Here is a 20,744-nt window from a genome sequence, read left to right as displayed (position 1 = left end):
GTGGGTACAACATCCCCTATACACTTCCTTATAAACTCACTCACAGAATCGGCGTATATGTCAACATTATTCTCTGAGGCTACCCGGAACATATCCCGGTCCGTGTGATCAAAACAATCTTGAAGCGTGGATTCCGGTTGGTCAGACCAGCGTTGAATAGTCCTGAGCATGGGTACTTCCTGTTTGAGTTTCTGCCTATAGGAAAGGAGGAGCAAAATGGAGTCATGGTCAGATTTTCCAAAAGGAGGGCGGGGGAGGGCCTTGTATGCATCGTGAAAGTTAGAGTAGCAGTGATCCAGTTTTTTTCCAACACGAGTGCTACAGTCAATATGCTGATAGAATTTAGGTAGCCTTGTCCTCAAATTTGATTTGTTAAAATCCACAGCTACAATAAATGCAGCCTCAGGATATATGGTTTCCAGTTTGCATAAAGTCCAATGAAGTTCCTTGAGGGCCATCATGGTATTGGCTTGAGGGGGGATATACACGGCTGTGACAATAACCCAAGGGAATTCCCTTGGGAGATAATATGGCCGGCATTTGATTGTGAGGAATTTTAGGTCAGGTGAGAAAAAGGACTTGAGTTCCTGTATGTTGTTACAATTACACCATGTGTTGTTAATCATGAAACATACACCCCCGCCCTTCTTCTTCCAGGAGATATGTTTATTCCTGTCGGTGCGACGCAATAAGAATCCAGGTGGCTGTATCGACTACGACAGCATATCCTGAGAGAGCCATGTTTCTGTGAAACAGAGTATATTACAATCCCTGATGTCTCTCTAGAAAGCAACCCTTGCCCTGATTTCGTCGACCTTGTTCTCTAGAGACTGGACATTAGCGAGTAATATACTCGGAAGCGGTGGGTGGTGTGCGTTCCTCTGTCTGTAGCCCTGGGTAGTTCAGACAAAGGATCCGCTTTGGGAAAGTCGTATTCCTGGTCGTAGTGCTGGTAAGTTGACATCGCTCTGATATCCAATAGTTCTTGCCGGCTGTAAGTAATAACACTTAAGATTTTCAGGGCTAACAATGTAAGAAACAATACAGAGAACTAGAAGCGAGGCTGTTCAGGATTTGTAGTTAGGTAGGGTAGGGTTGGTATACAGAAGATAGCCCTATTTGGTAAAACACCAAGTCCATATCCTGGCAAGGACAGCTCAAATAAGCAAAGAGAAATGACAGTCCATCATTACATTAAGACAGGAAGGTCAGTCAATCCAGAAAATTTCAAGAACTTTGAAGGTTTCTTCAAGTGGAGTCGCAAAAACCATTGAGCGCTATGATGAAACTGGCTCTCATGAGTACCGCCACAGGAAAGGAAGACCCAGAGTTACCTCTGCTGCAGAGGACAAGTTCATTGGAGTTACCAGCCTCAGAAATCGGCAATTAACTGCACTTCAGTCTGCAGCCCAAATAAATGCTTCACAGAGCTCAAATAACAGACACATCTCAACATCAACTGTTCAGAGGAGACTGCGTGAATCAGGCCTTCATGGTCAAATTGTTGCAAAGAAACCACTACTAAAGGACACCAATAATAATAAGAGACTAGCTTGGGCCAAGAAACACGAGCAATGGACATTAGACCAGTGGAAACTTGTCCTTGGGTCTGATGAGTCCAAATTTAAGATTTTTGGTTCCAACCGCCGTGTCTTTGTGAGAAGCAGAGTAGGTGAATGGATGATCTCCGCATGTGTGGTTCCCCCCGTGAAGCATGGAGGAGGTGGATATGATGGTGTGGGGGTGCTTTGCTGGTGAAACTGTCAGTTTTATTTAGAATTCAAGGCACACTTAACCAGCATGGCTACTACAGCGATACGCCATCCCATGTGGTTTGTGCTTAGTGGGACTATCATTTGTTTTTCAATAGGACAATGACCCAACACACCTCCAAGCTGTGTAAGGGCTATTTGACCAAGAAGGAGAGTGATGCGTCAGATGACCTGGCCTCCACAATCACCCGATCTCAACCCAATTGAGATGGTTTGGGATGAGTTGGACCGCAGAGTAAAGGAAAAGCAGCCAACAAGTGCTCAGCATATGTGGGAACTCCTTAAAGGCTGTTAAAATATATTTTGATTTGTTTTTGGATTTTGATTTTGACTTTTTGGATTACTACATGCTTCCATATATGTTATTTCATAGTTTTGATGTCTTCATTATTATTTAAATGATGGTTCCTTGCTGCAGTCGCTAGCTGCAGCGAACTGAAAAGAGGAGTGACCCAGGGATGCGTGTGCTTTTGGGACCTTTTACAGAATGTGACTGGCAGAACTGATGTTGTATGTGGAGGATGAGGGCGGCAGTAGATATCTCAGATAGGGGAGAGTGAGGCCTAAAAGGGTTTTTATAAATAAGCATCAATCAGTGGGTCTTGCGATGGGTATACAGAATCAAATCAAATCAAATCAAATTTTATTTGTCACATACACATGGTTAGCAGATGTTAATGCGAGTGTAGCGAAATGCTTGTGCTTCTAGTTCCGACAATGCAGTAATAACGAGCAAGTAATCTAACTAACAATTCCAAAAAAAACTACTGTCTTATACACAGAGATGACCAGTTTACAGACGAGTATAGAGTGCAGTGATGTCCTATAAGGAGCATTGGTGGCAAATCTGATGGCCGAATGGTAAAGAACATTTAGCCTCTCGAGTGGAACCTTACCTGCCGATCTATAAAATTACTTCTCCGTAATCTAGCATGGATAGGATGGTCATCTGAATCAGGGTTAGTTTGGCAGCTGGGGTGAAAAAGGAACGATTACGACAGAGGAAACCAAGTCTAGATTTAACTTTAGCCTGCAGCTTTGATATGTGCTGACAGAAGGACCGTCTAGCCATACTCCCAAGTACTTGTATGAGGTGACTACCTCAAGCTCTAAACCCTCAGTGTTAGTAATCACACCTGTGGGGAGAGGGGAATTCTTCTTTCCAAACCACATGACATTTGTTTTGGAGATCTTCAGAACAAGATTAAGGGCAGAGAAAGTTTGTTGGACACTAAGAAAGCTTTGTTGTGGAGCATTTTACACAAAATCCGGAGAGGGGCCAGCTGAGTATAAGTCTGTATCATCTGCATATAAATGGATGAGAGAGCCTTCTATTACCTGATCTATGTTATATATGTAAATTGAGAAGAGCGTGGGGCCTAGGATCGAGCCATGGGGTACACCCTTGATGACAGGTAGTGGCTGAGACAGCAGATGTTCTGATTTGATACACATCACTCTTTGAGAAAGGTAGTTAGTAAACCAGGCCAAAGACCCCTCAGAGACACCAATACTCACAATAATGGAATGGTCTACCGTATCAAAAGCTTTGGCCAAGTCCATAAAAATAGCAGCACAACATTGCTTAGAATCAAGGGCGATGGTGACATCATTTAGGACCTTTAAGGTTGCAGTGACACATCCATAACCTGAGCGGAAACCAGATAGTATACCAGAGAGAATACTGTGGACATCAAGAAAGCCAGTCAGTTAATTCAGTTTTTCCAACACTTTTGATAAACAGGGCAAAATAGAAATAGGCCTATAACAGTTAGGATTAATCTTGATCTCCCCCTTTAAATAAAGGATGCACCATGGCTGCCTTCCAAGCAATGGGAACCTCCCCAGAGAGGAGAGACAGGTTAAAAAGGTCAGAGATAGACTTGTCGATTAGAGGGGCAGCAACCTTAAAGAAGAAAGGGTCTAAACCATCTGATTCAGATGTTTTTTTTGTCAGGTTTAAGGGGCTCCTTTAGAACCTCAGACTCATAAAAAACACTAAAGTGACTGAAGTTCAGATCTTAAGTCTATACCTGAACATGATTTGGCAAGCCATATTCTCAGCGTGAGGGTCCTGATCCAGAGAGTCACTGTAGATACAAGATACGGTTACATATACTGTACCTGCTATGAACTATTGAAAATTACAGAAAAGACACATGTAATAATAAACAACTACCTTAGCTCATCTGGCTCCTCAGCAGGTGCATCCTTTCCATGACGCGCAGCCTCACTGTAACACAGAAAAATACATTACAGTTGATTATTGACTCTCCCTGACAAGTTGATTAATAAAATAGTAGTTAGCTAGTTTAGGGGGTAAGCTACGCTAGATAGGCCTACCCTGCAGCTTTTCTGATGATGGTCTTCCTGCCAGGTTTTGGGGTGGACATCCAGGTGAACACAGTCGGCACAACCTGCACCTTCAGCATCTGTTTCCCACTTATGGTCTTTAAAAAGGAGTCCACAACAGTGTTTTGAACACACTTTGGTTGTTGTCAATTAACTCTGTAGGGAAATATTGATCCAGTTTAGTTATCAAGCATTATAACTTGCTATATTGGTTAGAGATGCAAAAATAGGTACTAAGTTAACCAATGTTAGAATTTCTGGCTGTGTTGTTAGCCTGGCTGGCCAGTAGATAGCTAGCTAACTAGCTAAGCTAACTAGCAACATTAAATTCAAAAATCTTAACTTACCTTATAATGTGGCCTGACAACTCGCTTTATTTTCACCACTCATTGGCGTTGGATTGCACAGTCTTTGGGGAAACTGTGAAAAGTTAATTCTCTGCATGACTTCCTCCTTTTGTAGGAGTTACATCCAGGGACACAGCAGTATGACTTTTGACTATGTTGCCTAGGTTTCCGGCCTCTGTTTCCCACCCTGGTCCTCATTTTCATTCAGCCGGAAGTGACGTCGTGTGAATTAAGTGAATTGAGGCAATCTCCATTTTAAAGTAGTCCATTTTCTTTTTCACGATTAGCTGATCCCTCCCGATGACCCAATTGGACATGACTCCAACAGGGTCACCAGGAGGGATCAGCCAGTGAAGTTGGAAGTCCCACCCAGCTGACTACATTAAAATGGTGGAAGCCCTCAATAGTGCTGTACATGTTAAAATGGCCTTATGGCCACTAGAGGCCTCTATCATTCTCTATGGGTGGATGGGAGCAGCATATCTGTGGCTTGCTTTTAATGCCATTATTAGCTACAATAAAGTGTAACCGGGTGCAGCAGCAAGCAAATGTCCAACAAAGTGCTGGAGTTTTTTGCCATCATCCTTGAAAGGAGATAAAGAAAGTCACACACAAAACTCAACTTGACTATGATATTGAATTACCAAAGTACTGGCAAGATAGTGTTCTCAGCAAAGCCTGAATTGATCTCATCTGCCGTGTTGTCAGAGTTACAGGCAATAACTTCGAGATTGTATTTCAAAAGATGCTTTTTTAATTGAAATTTCCCTATTGTTTTGGCATGACATCATCCTTAAAGATGTTGTGTACATTGTACCTTTGCTTGATCAAGGAAATTCAGTTTATGTAATATATATATATATATATTAGAAGTGGTGTACAATATCACAGTAAAGCAGCATTAAGCAGTCTCACAAAGTAAGGCATAGGGCTGTTGTAGAATCTGTCAGTCCGAGATTAATCGGGTAGATCTGCCACTGACATGGCCTCTCATCTGAGGCAGACATTTGTTGTCATCCTGGGATTTTGCAAGCTTCTGTGCAAAGGACTCCAGGGACTGCAAGGCCAGGTTGCACATCGTTGGCTCTTCTCAAGTTGGTTGTGTTGGTGGGCTGTGAGACCTGGGTGCCATAAATAATGTCCAATTACCATTGAGAAATGCGTTGAAACAGAGAGTGACAAGAACTGGAAAAGTTTATCTAAAATCTAGTTTTATTGTGCCATAAATTAACGGACTTTGAGCATATGATCAGTAATTTGGTATGGTAGCAAATGTGAACAGTTCATGTACAGTACCGAAATACATAGACAAAAATAAATAACAATCTTTGTCCCATTGTTCTCTCCCTTTTGTCAAACCTCATCCCTTTTCAATCACACATCTTTAAAAAAAAAAAAATTAGGTTTAGTATGTTCTGTGATAGGCGAGTGTAATCAATAGAAAACATTCAACAATCTATGAGAAAAGCAAATATTGTTTATGCAAAGTACTCCCAATTTCAAGCGTAATCCCCAAGAGGGGGTAAAAGTTCAGACTGTATCTTTTATTCCCCCGGTGAACTTAGTATGATCACATAGGCAAGACTGTGCAGTTCTAAACAGTTCCCAGTAGACTGAGGACTTCCCCCCCCCTTCTCTTATCAACACACGACAACTGTCACTCCGCTGACAGACCAATGTCTCGGCTGCAGGATGTCATCGAAGCAAATTAATGAAACGTTATTTAAACAAAAGTGAATTACCATTGAAAGGAGAGCATTTCTTCTCTCATTGAATGGTGATGTGAATAATGACAGTGAATGTTTAGGCAAACATGCTTTTTGGGCCTTTCTTATTAAAGCCCTCACTGAGAAATAGCAGCAGTTAAGGTTGAAAAGCTATTGCCCATGGTTAACATTATACCTGAGTAGCTAATACAATATATATTAATAAGTCAGAAATTCAATTACCGTTATCAATATTATGCGATAATACCCTAGGAAGCAACTGAAAGCGTTTTAAAAATCCTGAACATTCTTAAATATTTCAACAAAAATACTACTTTGAAACGATAAATGCAAAACGTCATTACGTGATTATAGTGCTCTGCAGTCTGCATTCTCTCTCACTTTATTCAGTTAAAAGGGTCAAGGAACAAGCCATATTGTGAAATGTATAATCAATAAAACGTGGTTCAATACCCTGTGAAAGTAACCACCACTTCCGCGTTACTTCCGGGTCATGTCCCCATATCTTTTCAATGGGCTTGAAGTTATATAATCAAATTCGTGAAAACAGGGTCCTTTAAGAAATACATCAAATCACATTCATGTTATGGATGAATTCACTTCTGCCAGATGCCTTTTATGAAATATTTGGCTTGAAGACCATTGTGCCAGGTTTTTGCCCAAAAGTTCAAAAACTGCTACTTCCTGGTGAACAATATCTTAATTTCATGGCGTATTGCTTCAGTGAGTTATAATATACATTTCAGTTAATCACTGTACTGTAAGGGTTTAAAATATCAGAGATTATAAGCTATAAACCACTCGCAAAGGACACATTGGTCTCCCGACTGATGCTCTCCTTTACTTCTATGGGTAAAGTGTCAAAAAGGTGGTCCTCGACAATGAGGCAGTTTTTACGTAGAAGGCGACAGTTCCCCAGTAGCGAGGGAAGGCGGTCCAGACTGTTTCCCCTCAGCTCCAGCTGAGTGAGCTGCACCAACTGACCCACTGTCTCAGGCAGGGTGGTGAGGCCATTGTTGCTCAGACACAGGACCTTCAGCTTGGTGCACCGGAACAGCTGCTTGGGCAGCACCTCCACCTTGTTTGCATTAATGGCGAAGTGCTGGAGGTTCTGCAGGAGACCCACATCCGGTGGGATCACTGTGATGGAGTTCTGACTGACGTCCAGGTACCTCAGCTTGGGGAGGTGGAACAGCGCCGGCGGGAGCATCTCCAGTTTGTTGTGCGAAAGGTGAAGTGAATCCAAACACTTGACTTGGCCTATGGAGGCTGGAATGGTGATGATTTTGTTGTGCCACAGTTTGAGGCAGGTCAACCTCTTGAGGTGCTGAAAGCTGATGATCTCCTCAATGGTGCGAATGTTGTTGGATTTGAGATCCAGCTCTTGAAGGTTGGTTAAGCTGAAAATAGCATGGGGGATCCTCTCCAGCTCACAGTTGTGCAACTCCAGATCGGCAAGGTTAGTCATCTTCTTGAGGCTGTTCAGTACCAGTAGTTTAGTACCGTCATTGTGCACCACCAGTTTGATCAGGTGTGGGGACAGCTCAGTTAGACTTGAAGGCATCTTGGTGAGGTTGCTCTTCAGATACAATGTCTTGAGATGTTTTAAATCTCGCATGGACTCTAGTCCTATCATTTTGTTGTGTTCTGAGCTTAAATTCCCTACCAAGTTAAGCTCCCTCAAACTTCTCAACAAATAAACCCATGTGGGGATCTCAGCGACATCTGTGAACTTGACATGAAGGCAGCGGAGGTGGTCACGGAGAAAGACAAAGGCTGTCTGCTCAACTTTGGCAGGGCAGTGGCAGAGGTGCAGCTCATGCATACTGGTCATTTGGGAAATCTTTGCCGAAAACCTGACCTCAGGAATTAGTTCTAGTTTAAGTATTTCCAGGTCAGTGAGATCAAACACTGCATTGGGGAGACCAGAGAGCATGAAGAGGTGGAGCTCCTGCTGGTCTTGGGCATTTCGGGTCACAAGCTGTCTGAGCTTCTCAAATGTCCACTCGTGGTTCAGACTGATCTCCCTCAGCTTGTTCTCGCTGACCTCTGAGAGGAAGACACCAAACCGTTTGGAATACAGCTGGTCGTACTGATCGACCATGTGTAGGAGGAACGCAAAATCGTTCTTCACGTCAGGAATGTCACTGAAGCTACTCTCCTCTCTGACTTTCTCAAATGAGTACTCTTTAAGGGGGCGCCTGAAAAGCCAGTGGAGGGAATACAAGCAGACCATCCCATAGATCAATATGAGGGCCATGTAGCTGAGGAGGAGCTTTCTCAGCATGAACGCCATGTTGTGGGTACAAAAGAACTGCTTATACCCGGTTAAGTGTTTGATATCGGGCTCACATTTGTGGCGAAAGTCGATGGCAGCCATAAAGGTTGACGTATATGACAGAATCAAAATGAACTTGACCGTTTTGACCACGGTCTGAGCTACGTAGAGCTTGTAGATGAAATCACTGTCCTCCACATGGGCACGGAATTTTCTCACCTTCTCAAAAAGAGCCTTGGCCTGCTCTCCATCCTTCTTGTCCAGGATAGTCATACTTGGTGCCTCAGCAACAGGCGTATCTGCTGAGAACTTGACTCCTGTATTCCCAAGCATAGGAGTAGATGTGTTGGCAGCATTTTCGTCTTTATTTTCCTGTGATAACTCTCTCGGTGCTGAAGTGGTGCCAGTCAGTCTCTGCTTGTTCTCCTCAGAATCCTCACAGGCTGTCTCGGACAAAGCCTTTGTAGTCCATGGAGACTCAAAGCACCGTCCGAGAATGGACACAAAGTGTTCAATCTTTGAGCTTGTCTTGGGGTATTTGAACCAGAAGTTACTACTGACCATAAGCACAAGGGTGTGGATGAGGGTGAGGTACGGGAAGTACTTTGAGTACCAGGGCAAGGCAACATGGTAACACATTTGGTTGACAAAGATGTACTGCTGATAATCTAAGTTGGTTCGGATCCCTGTGGGCTCAGGTTGCTGCATTTTGCTCTCTCGCTTCACAACGATGGGCTGGGTGTTGTGGATCTCGTGTACTGCACTGTCTGGTAGATCTTTAGTGGGCATTGGTGTAGCAAGCACTGTCGTCATACTAACTGCTGATGAGGTGGTTTCTTGCTGACATTGGGTTGTGCAAGAGTTTGGCCCTGCCGCCGCCTCCTCCGCTTCTTCCAGGCAGGGAAGGCACGCCACCTGGTCCTTTGTGATCTGCATCGTCATGGCGAAGATGGACAACATGAGCATGACCACCCCCAGGTAGTCCATGAAGACGTCCCACCATGGTTTTAGGATGCGGTAGGTCGGCTGGGTGTCATTCAGCGATGCTAACTCAGTGATGGTAAACATTCCTGCAATGGAAGAAGACCGGGCATTTAGCTAGTATGGAAAGCACTTCTTTCTCAACCAATCTAATTAGAAATAAATAAAACAAGCACTTCAAATGTGTGTTTTTGTTTGGAATCAAATCGATTTTTGTTGGTAAATGTTTGTACTTGGTATAGTTATAAAGGTTAAAAAGGTAATAAAGGTTGACAGCATTATTTTTTAGAACTAAATTGAATGGCTCTCCATGACAAAGAGGCATATAAAAGATGAAACGGCATGAGTAATGACATTGGCATATTACTCTCTCTCATGCATCTCTATAGAGAATTTGAAAACATCTGATGACAAAGCTTAGAGTCTACATCTGGGCCAGACTAGTTATGACATGTGGAAACTGGAATGGCAAAGGTTCCTCTAATGTTAGTCTACAGACTATTGCAAGTCATCAAGAAGATTATAATACTGGTGTGCCCTTTTAAGAAGCAATGGTAATTGTGCCCAGATTCAACATGTGGGAGCACTTCCTTCTCTGAGCCTTTTCCCCCACGGTAAAAAAAAAAAGAAGTTTAAAATGGTTTTATGATAGTGAATATACATTGCTCAAAGTAGGTAGCCTAGATAATGATCACTACTCTTAATATGTATAACTGTTACAACACTATTAAGAGTTATTTTATGGCATACACTTTTCCTTACCAGTATTCTAAAACAAATATGGTACGCTTTACCAACCAATTAAACGTGATGCTATTTGGTTTCATTCATAATTTCCTTTCATAGTTGAACTAAAGAATGACAGTAATATCAATACATATTTTGATATTATAGGCTAGTAGCATATAGGCTATATTTAGAACTATAGTATAATATGAATCAAAAATACTTTAAGGTGACATCCCAGTAAGAGGAAGCCATCAATAAAGACGTTTTGCATATCATAAAAGCAGAAGATCTGTAGGTGAGAGCGTGTGGTTGACCATAGAGACAGCCCTGGTCTAAAAAAGAGAAGAGCAGAGAGACCAGTTGTGGAATACACCTAGGCTACTGATCGAACATATCATTTCATTTAGGAAATATAAACCATTAGACACATGTTAAACTCTTGAGATTCTTCTAGAGATCTTGCGCATTCATTTTCCTGTTGCTGTCTGACTCTGAGGTCAGGTGACTTGCTGTAACGTGGGGTAAACTTCAACTGTAACTCAACTGCAGCATGTGCCCAGAGTTAAACATTTACAGTGCGTTCCTTAACAATTTATATTATCTTGCCACTTGCGATAGCCTAAATAAACTACCCTGGGATAACCGCACATTATGACAATCAACACCAAACAATTATAAATTAGGATTTTACAGTTTTTACAGCGTGGTAAATGCGAGAAAGAAATATCATACTTACTATCTTGTTTGACGTTATCTCTTATCAATTTGATTTCCGGCACTCCATTCCACTTTTACGGTCAAGACAGTTCCTTCCGACGGTTCAGATCAAATAATTAAACCATAATCTATGGAATAACGCTTGTGACCAAGAATATTATGTTCGTGACGGTGCGAATGTCAGCACCATTCTCAATACCCGCGGTTCTGCATTGGCTACCTGATAAACACTAGTTACGTGAATAATATGCGCCGAACGTCTGCCTCCGTACGCATGTAATTCAAAGTAAAGGATAGTCCAACTTTAACATTAAAGCGCTATTACCGGCGTTTATGAGATGGTGGATGCCACAGATCTACGTCCTAAAGACACAACGTGCTTCTCTCAGATGCCACCAAATTCGAGATAGGCCTAATAATGAAAACTAGGGCACCACCTACTCTACTACGACTTGATCGAATGTTTCTCCCGCGTGAACATTCTGTTACAATATAACTCGTTCGGAAACTTTGAACTGTAACCATCTGTTCAGTAACTATGTAGCAATTACTACTTTTCAGTCTGTAAATGAATACTTTGTATCCGGCACATCATATCTGCTGCCCCAGTAAACTACACAATGTAACAATCCTTGCGAGCTCTCTTCCTGTCTGTCTGTAGTTAGGCTAGATAGCCAGCCTAATTGTGAAATATGAAGACGTTAGGAATCTAGAACCCTTTTGATGTAACTCGCTATCGACTGAAGTCATGCTGGATTTCCAGCTATGTCTGGATTTGGTTGCTTGCTGCACCGGTGCACTGCACACTGTTGAGGAAGTGTCTCTTGAGTATGGTACAGGTTCCAACCGGTCCAGGCTAGATCGTGTAAAAAGAGTGGGCTACCCTCCTCTCAACCCTTATACTCTCAGAGGAAGTGAATAAAAACAAGTCCATGGAGTGCCAGGCAGGGGCAGACTGGGACAAAAATTCAACCCTGGCATTTTAGCCACACCAGCCCACATCACTGTACAACTTTTACTTTACCAGTCACCGGTGAAACATAGTCCTACTCCTTTTTTGACCAGCTCATGTTTAAAAGACAAATGCAACATGTAAAAACATCACTGGAGATACAACTCCAAAGTGTTATTTGCTATTACATATAGAGCCAACATATTAAGGAACTGTATCTCTCTGTTTAATGAATAAATTCCTAATAGATTACAATTGGCTCATAATACCTCATAAAAGCTGAACTACTTATATTGAAAAGATACATTCCTGGATTTCATACATTTCATACATACCCCCTATCCTTATGGGGCTCCCAAGTGGTGTGGTGGTGTAAGGCACTGCCTCTCAGTGCAAGAGGCATCACTGTAGTCCCTGGTTCACATCCAGCTGTGATTTGGAGTCCCATAGGGCAGTAAACAATTGGCCCAGCATCATCAGGGTAGGCAATCATTGTAAATTAGATTTTGTTCTTAACTGACCTGCCTAGTTAAATAAAGGTTAAATTGACATTTTAAATATTGTCCTAGCTCACTCATTAATGTCTTAATCGAAATTACAGATTGCCTCTTATCTGCTCATCGTTTCCTTATGCCATAGTTTGTATATCTCAATTGACAGTAGAAACCACATTTGTTTAAGCAAGTCAGCCATATCAGCTATGTTTTTTAAGGCTGAATGAACTGTTTCACTGCCAGACAAGGCTCTGCTGATAGCCAGGTGTAGCAGTAGTAAGGATTCACTCCATGGTGCTGAAAAGAAAGCTCTGCTTTTGGGGCAGCTTTATGTAGGTCATAACAGTTTGTGGGCACCGTTTGTCACCATTATAATGCAATTTATGTATTGTTAACTGTTTTTCTGTGTAGTGCGTTTGCTGGCATGCATCTAAAAACAGTTTGAGTTTGCCCCACCAGGATTTACTAAAATCGCCACTGAGTACCTGTTAAAAAAAATAGTAAGCAGCTCGGGTCATGTAGGAAAAAAACAGAGGCAGCGCACAGATGTACTTCCAGTTGTAATATTTTGGCTCTATATTATATATTCAATAGTAATTAACCCTTAGGATATATATATATCTTTTCACCCTTTATTTAACTAGTCAAGTCAGTTAAGAACAAATTCTTATTGACAATTATGGCCTACCAGGGAACAGTGTGTTAACTGCCTTGTTCAGGGCCAGAACGACAGATTTTTACATTGTCAGTTCGGGGATTCAATCAGAACTCTTGAAATGTACTGCAACAGAATGATTGCATTTCTCTAAAACAGGCTATAGGTTATATGTGCACCACCAAGTCAGAACAGTAAGCTAAATTATGAGATCAAATTATGACCAAATTATTAGGGTGAGGCACATGGGCTACGAACAGCTTACTACAAAACATACATTTAGTATTACTTTCTTAGCTACAGTGTACATATCTCCCTGGCATAACATAATTTATGCAGCAGCATAAAATACATTTTTGGACTCACCTTGTGGTGCTGTGCTCACTTGAACAGGAAAGCGGTGCAGGAAAGTGGTCCTTCTTGTGGGCAAATTTTGTCATCAAACTTTGTCATCAAAGTCTGGCATTCTCTGGATTTATGGTGCTTTCAAGAACACTTTGATGAATCATGATGTCAGTGATCTTGAGGTCGTAGCTCTAGAAAGAGGCCCGGGTTCCCGACTTGGAATTCCGAATTGAATGTCAGTTCAAAACTTATTTTCCCAGTCAGAGCTTTTTTTTCCGAGTTCCCAGTTGTATAGAACGCGGCAGAAGTCATGCTGGATTGACAGCATGGCCAATGTATTCAGCCTTTTCTGGCCTATGGTGTGTTGCGATTCATTTTAATCCTTTTATGCTTGGAAAAGAGAACCTTAAACCACACACCCTCTCCACTGAATAGCAGGCTAATGATTGCTTTGCAAAGCTTGCAGTTAGCCACTGATTCCTACCAACCAATCGTTGTTGAATTTGCGATTTCCAACTTGTTGTGTAATGTTTATGTCCAATGGCCGATGAGCACCGATATGTTTTAGCTATAATTTCTCTTCATATGACAAGGATTGAAAAGGATTTGCCAGTAGATTGTCGACTTGATTCATGATGATGACTGCTTGCTAGCTAAGATTTTGAAAGTATGATGTTGACATCATCAGTCCAATCAAAGCTACGGTATATATAATGTGATTTGACGTCATTTTGTCTGTGGCCCGTGACCTTGAGCCTTCTTGAATGAGCACTTCTAATTTTAAATCTATGGCAGCACCCAAGGGGCTTGAATTTTCGAGCTCTCACCATTGTTTTGCAGGTGACGTAGTGTCCCCATGAATGACAGAACACTGAGCCAATCATGGCGCAACTAGAGAACATTACCAACCCCTACGCTTCGTATTTTCCGCTGGCTGCCCCACCAACACCACAGAAAGCACTAGCTAGGCTGAAACACCTGCATTTTAGAGCTACATTACTCAAGAAAGCAAAAAAGAGACCATGTTTGCATGCAGCTTTATTAACACAAATATTTGTTTCTACATTGTTTGCAAACTGATATGTGACACGTATTAATGCCAAAATAATGTGCAACCCCACCCCCAAAAAATGCCCACCTGTCCTGAATGACGGTTCACCACTGCAGGTACTGCAGGAATGTCTACCAATGGCATGCCAATCTTTTTGTGAGAAATTATTACTGATCACTCAGACATTTATTAAGTATTTCTACATTATAAAGAGCACTTACTTTAGATTAAGGACTGCAAAAAGACTTGGTGAACACACAATTTATAAATGCCCTGTTAAATGGTTTATTATGGACCTTTGAACTACCTTGTTACCCATCCGGTACTATTAGACAAAGAAGAAAATAAATGCCTACTTTATTGACCAAACCCTGCCTCCTCTCATAACATCACCTCATACCCGCTCTCCTCTCCGTTTCCTTGATAAATCTGCCACCAGGCTCCGGGACCATCAGACACATCACCACACCACTCAACCTCACAGTGGAGTCCATCCATCAAGAGAACATTCCCTTCTTCATCCTTAGTGCACCAGCTCACAAGATCATCCTCGGCCTCCCATGGCTCCAATGCCATAACCCTACCATCTCATGGTTGAGGATGAAAATCACAGACTGGCCACCCGAATACCGGAGGACCTACTTTCCCATCCCCGGTGGTTCTATGTCGGTTGAGAGTCCTGTGGTTGCTCTTCAGCCCAACATCCCGGAGGTATACCAGGACCTGCGGGAGGTAATATGCAACCGACCTGCTTGCAGGCTCTGCGCCCTCGCGCAGACACATCTACCCTTTGTCGGTGGCTGAAACCAAGGCCATGGAGGAGTACATCCATGAGGCGCTCCAACAGGGATTCATCCGCACGTCCACCTCTCCTGCATCTGCAGGCTTCTTTTTCGTGTCAAAGAAGGATGGAGGATTACGCCCATCTATTGATTACAGAGCTGCGGAGTGCATACAATCTCATCCGCATCCGGGAGGGGGATGAATGGAAGACAGCTTTCAGCAAGATATCTGGTCACTATGAGTACTTGCTGATGCCTTTTGGCTAAGCCAATGATCTCTGTGTTCCAGGCTTTCGTTAACGATGTGTTCCGGGACATGCTCGGACGCCAGGTAGTCGTGTATATCGACAACATCCTGGCCTAGTCTGCTACCTTGGAGGATCACATCGCTCACGTCCGAGTAGTTCTGGAATGCCTCCTGGCCAACCAACTATATGTCAAGGCAGAGGTGCCAATTTCATCAGGAAGCTGTTTCCTTTCTAGGCTACCAGATCAGCCTGCAAGGAGTGATGATGGACGTTAAGAAGGTAGATGTTGTCAGGTCATGGCCTGTCCCAACCGCCATAAAGGGGTTACAGCGGTTTTTGGGGTTTGCCAACTTCTACCACCATTTCATCACGAACTTTAGCTCCATCGCCTCTCCTCTCATCTCTCTCCTCAAGGGTGGTCCCCATAGGTTGGTGTGGAGTCCAGCAGCTGACAAGGCCTTCCGCCTACTGAAGGGGCGTTTCACCTCCGCCCCATTGCTCAAACACCCTGATCCGACGCTACCCTTTGTGGTGGAGGTGGACGCTTCAGAGGTGGGTGTGGGGGCTGTCCTGTCTCAATGACAAGGTAATCCACAGAAATTGTATTTTTGTGCATATTACTCTAAGAAATAATCTCCTGCAGAGAAATTATGACGTTGGCGATCGAGAGCTCCTGGTAGTGAAGTTGGCATTAGAGGAGTGTAGACACAGGCTGGAGGGTGCCAAGGACCCATTCGTCATACTCACCGACCATCAGAACCTGGAGTACATACGGACAGCGAGGCGGCTGAACCCGTGCCAAGCAAGGTGGGCCCTTTTCTTTACTAGATTTGACTTCACGCTGACCCAAAGCTAATGCCCTGTCCCGTCTCTACGATTCAGGAGAGGGTCCTGAATGCACCCATAATTTCTCCCTCTTGGGTCATAGCCCTTGTGGTCTGGGACGTGTGGTTCAGGCGCGCAGAAGTGTGAAGCGATGACCATGTGAGACTCCAGTGCGCCGTCCACTGTCAGAAGGAGCAGACGGATCGCCACCGCAGTAAGACTCCCTTGTTCCATCTTGGTGATCGTGTCTGGCTCTCCACCAGGAACCTCCCACTCTGCCTGCCCTGCAAGAAGCTGAGCCCCCGGTTTGTGGGGCTGTTCAAGGTTCTCCGGAGGGTCAACAAGATGACGTATAGATTACAGCTCCCCAGTGACTATCTTACCTTCCTTTCATGTCTCCCTTCTCAGGCTGGTGGTTCCTGGTCCCCTGGCTGAGTCTCTCTCTCTCCTTCCGTGTTTGTCATAGAATGATGCCGGGACTAGTTTATGAAGATAGATTTCCAGCGTTGTGCCTCGTTTGACAGTGCCGCTTGACAGGCCTTTCAGCAAATGAAATAGACAGGATATAGGCAGGGCTTTCCAGCCTGCAGTGGCTATGTAATGTAATTTGACACCAGGGTCAGTCATTACTACAGCTCATAAGACCCACTCGCTGGCTGAAGAAACTGATATTCAGAAGAAAATAAACATTTAAAATACACAGTCCCTGAATTGACCTTTAACAGAGATTATTTAGCAAATATTATGCATTAATTCAGTGTTTCATTGTAATACATAATGACTTGTATTTGATAAAAAGTTTTAGCACTGTATTTAATGTCTAATAGATGGCTATTGGCGTATGTGTTATAAAATTCAATCTAATGACTTTTTAGACTATTGCTAGTTAGTGCTTGTCATATGCATTTCCCTGAATCCCCCCTTCCCTAAATTGGGCCTAACTGTCTTCTGCAGCAGCAGCTGGTCTGTCGGTGCTAAACCTAGCATAATTTCTCAGCGCAGACAAGGTCATAGCTCTTGGACCAGCAGAACCAGAAAAAAAAGAAAAAAAGTGGGTTACAAAAGTGGGAGTCAGAGCTGATCTCTCTGCTGATGCACGTTTGAATTTGAATGTGAATTTTTGCACCACCTTAGCTCAGCCTATCAGAAAACTGGGCCAGCCCATCTTGGTAGGTGGGGAGGGGCAGCAATTGCCCAATGATCAGACATACTCAAATATATTATTATGACAGAGAAAATGCAACAAAAAACAACAAAAAATCTGCATATAAAAAATTGTGTCCCTTAAACTTTTTCTTACATTTGTATTGTTATTGTTTATTACAGGGGCGCAACTTTGGTTTTAGAAGTGGGGGGACATAAAAAAAACAAAATAATTGTTGGATAAAAACAGCCTACCCGATGCTCGGGGGCGTCCGCATGGTCCTAAAGCACACTGTTGCCTCGTTTTGTATCACATTCCAATGATAAAACTGGGGGGGACAAAAATGCAATTTCAGAATGTGGGGGATACTGTTATAACATAACAAAGAGAGAATTCTACAGTGACCTGAGATGGATTGTGATTAACAAACAGCAGAGATCTGATGCCAGAACTGTATATAGTGGCAGACACACAGAAGAGACATTTTACACTATAAGCTAGTGGCAAAGCCTATACATTTTTGAGATACCCCTACCCAAGGTAGAACAAAACAAACATATTTGTTCACATCTCTAATGTCTCCCATTTACAAAATGGATTTGCAAAAGTGGTTAAGTTGATCGATATTGTGATACACCCCTTACCTCTAAAAGTGCAGAATAATTTGCGGCTTAAGGGGGGGATGGGCCAGAAACTCATGAAACCCGATATTGCAAGCTCTGATATAGACAGTTGTCTGTCCCACATACACAAACAAACAGCATTAGGATACCTTAATGATTCTTGGAAATATAGACCTGTAAACACAGAGATTCAATAGGTGGAAATAGCAACTATTAATAATTGTGTAGGCTTAACATTTTAGTAGCTGATTTTTTGATAGCTTTCCAAGTCAAATGTGCTATTATTCAGTGTTGTATGGTCCTGCCTGACAAAAAATACAGTGACACATCTTTTGATGTTTTGGCTATTGTAATCGGCACTAAGGACAACAAGTAGGCTCAGACATTGAAATTTCCTTTTTTTGGGGTCCAAGGTTCCTTGAAGGATTTTGTATCTTTACACCCTACTCTTGCGATTCAGTCAGGAGGACAGATATTTTCTTTGAGGCCACCCTAGACTTTGCCAGAGAGGAAGAGGCGAGGCAAGAGGTTTTTCTCGGTTTTACTCGGGGTGGGGGGCGTTGAAAGAGAGCGTTGAATTTGGGCGACAAAACAATGAATTGCTCATTTTCAACTTGAGGCTTTTTTGAGGGAGAATAGAAATTGTGTAATGGTTAGGTTGTTTACAAATTAACTGACATAAAGTGGACGACTTTGTGCACGTTGTCAAAGAGATAGACTCATCGTGGATATAACCTGTTTTAGCATGGACCAATATGGCTGTCATACTACCATTTGATGGAGGTCAAATCACATGCAAATATGAATTTTTGTAGATAAGAAGCATTTTTTAAAAATAGTGTAAAACACTCATGCCCATAAAAACTGTTTTGGTGTAAATACATTTTTATTCTGAATCCATTATGGCCAACATAATTACACTCAAACACCTGTGCCAGCATATAAATTGCCCCGGTTAATTTAGTATTGTGTTATTCTGTCTTTCAAAATGTTTCATACGGCTCTTGGTTTAACTAGGACTGTGAGTGGTACCGCCATGCCACTGTTGTGTTTGAATAGCTGAAGCCAACTAGTTGTTCAATGTGTGTTCATCTTTTTTTTTAGGATACAAGCGAATAGCAGAGTAACCAAGTTACAGGAAAGGAACCTGTAATACAGCAGTCAGCCACTCTAGTAGCGTATACAGTATGTACAGCTCTGACATCTCCCCTCTTTTCCCCACTGAAACTAAGTGTGCCAGGTGAATTCTAAGTCTTTGAGGTGAGCAAGACATGAGTGTGTCCTAACAGGTCCGATGAGACACAGTAGCCAGTAGTGGTTGTAGTTCAGGTGCCTTACCTGGTTGCACACTTAACTGGTCATTCTGGGCAAGCTGCAGCGAACAAGGGCAGTATCCTTCCTGTATGACTGGCGGGGTATTCAGGGCTGTGTGGTGATCAGTTTCCATTTCTACAACAGTTGAGTGCAGGCATTCAGCAGGTGCAGCTTGCATGCCAATGAGACCCATTTACTAAGTGGAATGTTATCTTAGCCTGAATTATGCACGGGATACACCAGTAGTGGAATGGTTGGTTGTCTGGTTGTGAAGGAGAGAATGTGAAAGGGCTGTCACAAACAGACCTGCCCTTGGATCTTTCCAACACCTAATGGACCTGTGTTTTTTTATGCTGAATGTGGTAAAAAGTTGTGGTGTTCACATGCTACATATTCCTGTATAATCATTTTAAGTCAGGTAGGATGATTATTTGGGCGATATTTACGGTGGGTAGCCAGCTGGCTGTGATTACTGTCTGGGGCAGGCCCAGCAGGAGATAAGGAGAGTGACAGAACCTGTAAGGGTGACCTAGAGGTTACTTAGAGTGTAGGTCATAGACCATGATTATGAGAGACGTAGCACAGCTTCACACATATACATTTGAAGATGATCCCTGGGCATCGATGGAAAGTAAAGGGGTTGCAGAGGTGGCGGAACCGATCGAGCATGGTGCACAAAGACCACTCATCACAATCCCCAGTCACCATACACGATCACATACAGCAGCTTTGTTTATGTTTGACCATCCTCAGGGGCCTTTTGCTCGTCAATGACTGTCAGGTTGTGTTTGTTTATTGTAGTGAACACCTGCCTTATGCGCTTGTCATCATGTGTAGTCGCGTCCAACCTATACCAATAGGTCACCAAGTCAACAACTCCAGGACAGACAGTCAGGATCGTGGAAATTATTATTTTGTCATTTAAAAAAATGTGCCTACTCAACGCAAACAGCGTAAGAGTGCACCGGAACATCGCAATGCACATTACACATGCAGTGAGCCAGAGGAAGGTAATGTTGAATTCAGGCAGCCGTACTGGACTAGCAATGAATCAAAGCTTACTTCTAAATAATGAGGTTACTTAAGAGCCCAATCCTGGAGACACAAGTTATACCACAGTTGGTGGTACTGCAAGTTGCAGTTCTAGGTAGTGTGTCCAGAGTTCTCTTTCCTTGATCCTCAAAGGCTCGTGACTTGGAATGCATGGTGTTGCCAAGCAATCTGCTGCCTTTTCTACAGTATATCTAGACAATGGTGTTTGAGTGTAATTATGGTAGGCCTATTGGATTCCTAACATAGTTGAATTACACAAAAATAGTATGAAGTACGGTACACACATCTAAAAGATGTCTCTCATTTAAATATACAGGAAATCATATTGGATTTGGGATGCCATAATGGATTTGGA

General features: G+C 42.8%; 1 protein-coding gene across 1 annotated transcript; it reads right to left on the bottom strand.

Moving 5' to 3' along the window:
• Window positions 1–5,654: 5,654 nt before the first annotated feature.
• LOC112260272 (volume-regulated anion channel subunit LRRC8D) lies at window positions 5,655–11,783 on the bottom strand. Its single transcript, XM_024435247.2, has 2 exons — window positions 10,923–11,783; window positions 5,655–9,546 (listed from the first exon to the last, which is right to left on the bottom strand). Exon 2 carries the CDS (start codon window positions 9,542–9,544, stop codon window positions 6,989–6,991), a length of 2,556 nt encoding a protein of 851 aa, XP_024291015.1. The 5' UTR covers window positions 9,545–9,546; window positions 10,923–11,783; the 3' UTR covers window positions 5,655–6,988.
• Window positions 11,784–20,744: the final 8,961 nt, after the last annotated feature.

This window comes from Oncorhynchus tshawytscha, linkage group LG10 (assembly GCF_018296145.1).
Source record: "Oncorhynchus tshawytscha isolate Ot180627B linkage group LG10, Otsh_v2.0, whole genome shotgun sequence".
Taxonomy (NCBI): Eukaryota; Metazoa; Chordata; class Actinopteri; order Salmoniformes; family Salmonidae; genus Oncorhynchus; species Oncorhynchus tshawytscha.
Note: the sequence above shows the minus strand (reverse complement) of the source record. Positions and strands in the feature narration are given on the sequence as shown.

What these genes read in the sequence shown, in the direction of transcription:
- LOC112260272 (XM_024435247.2), bottom strand. Translation starts at nt 9,544, where the DNA reads ATGTTTACCATCACTGAGTTAGCATCGCTGAATGACACCCAGCCGACC.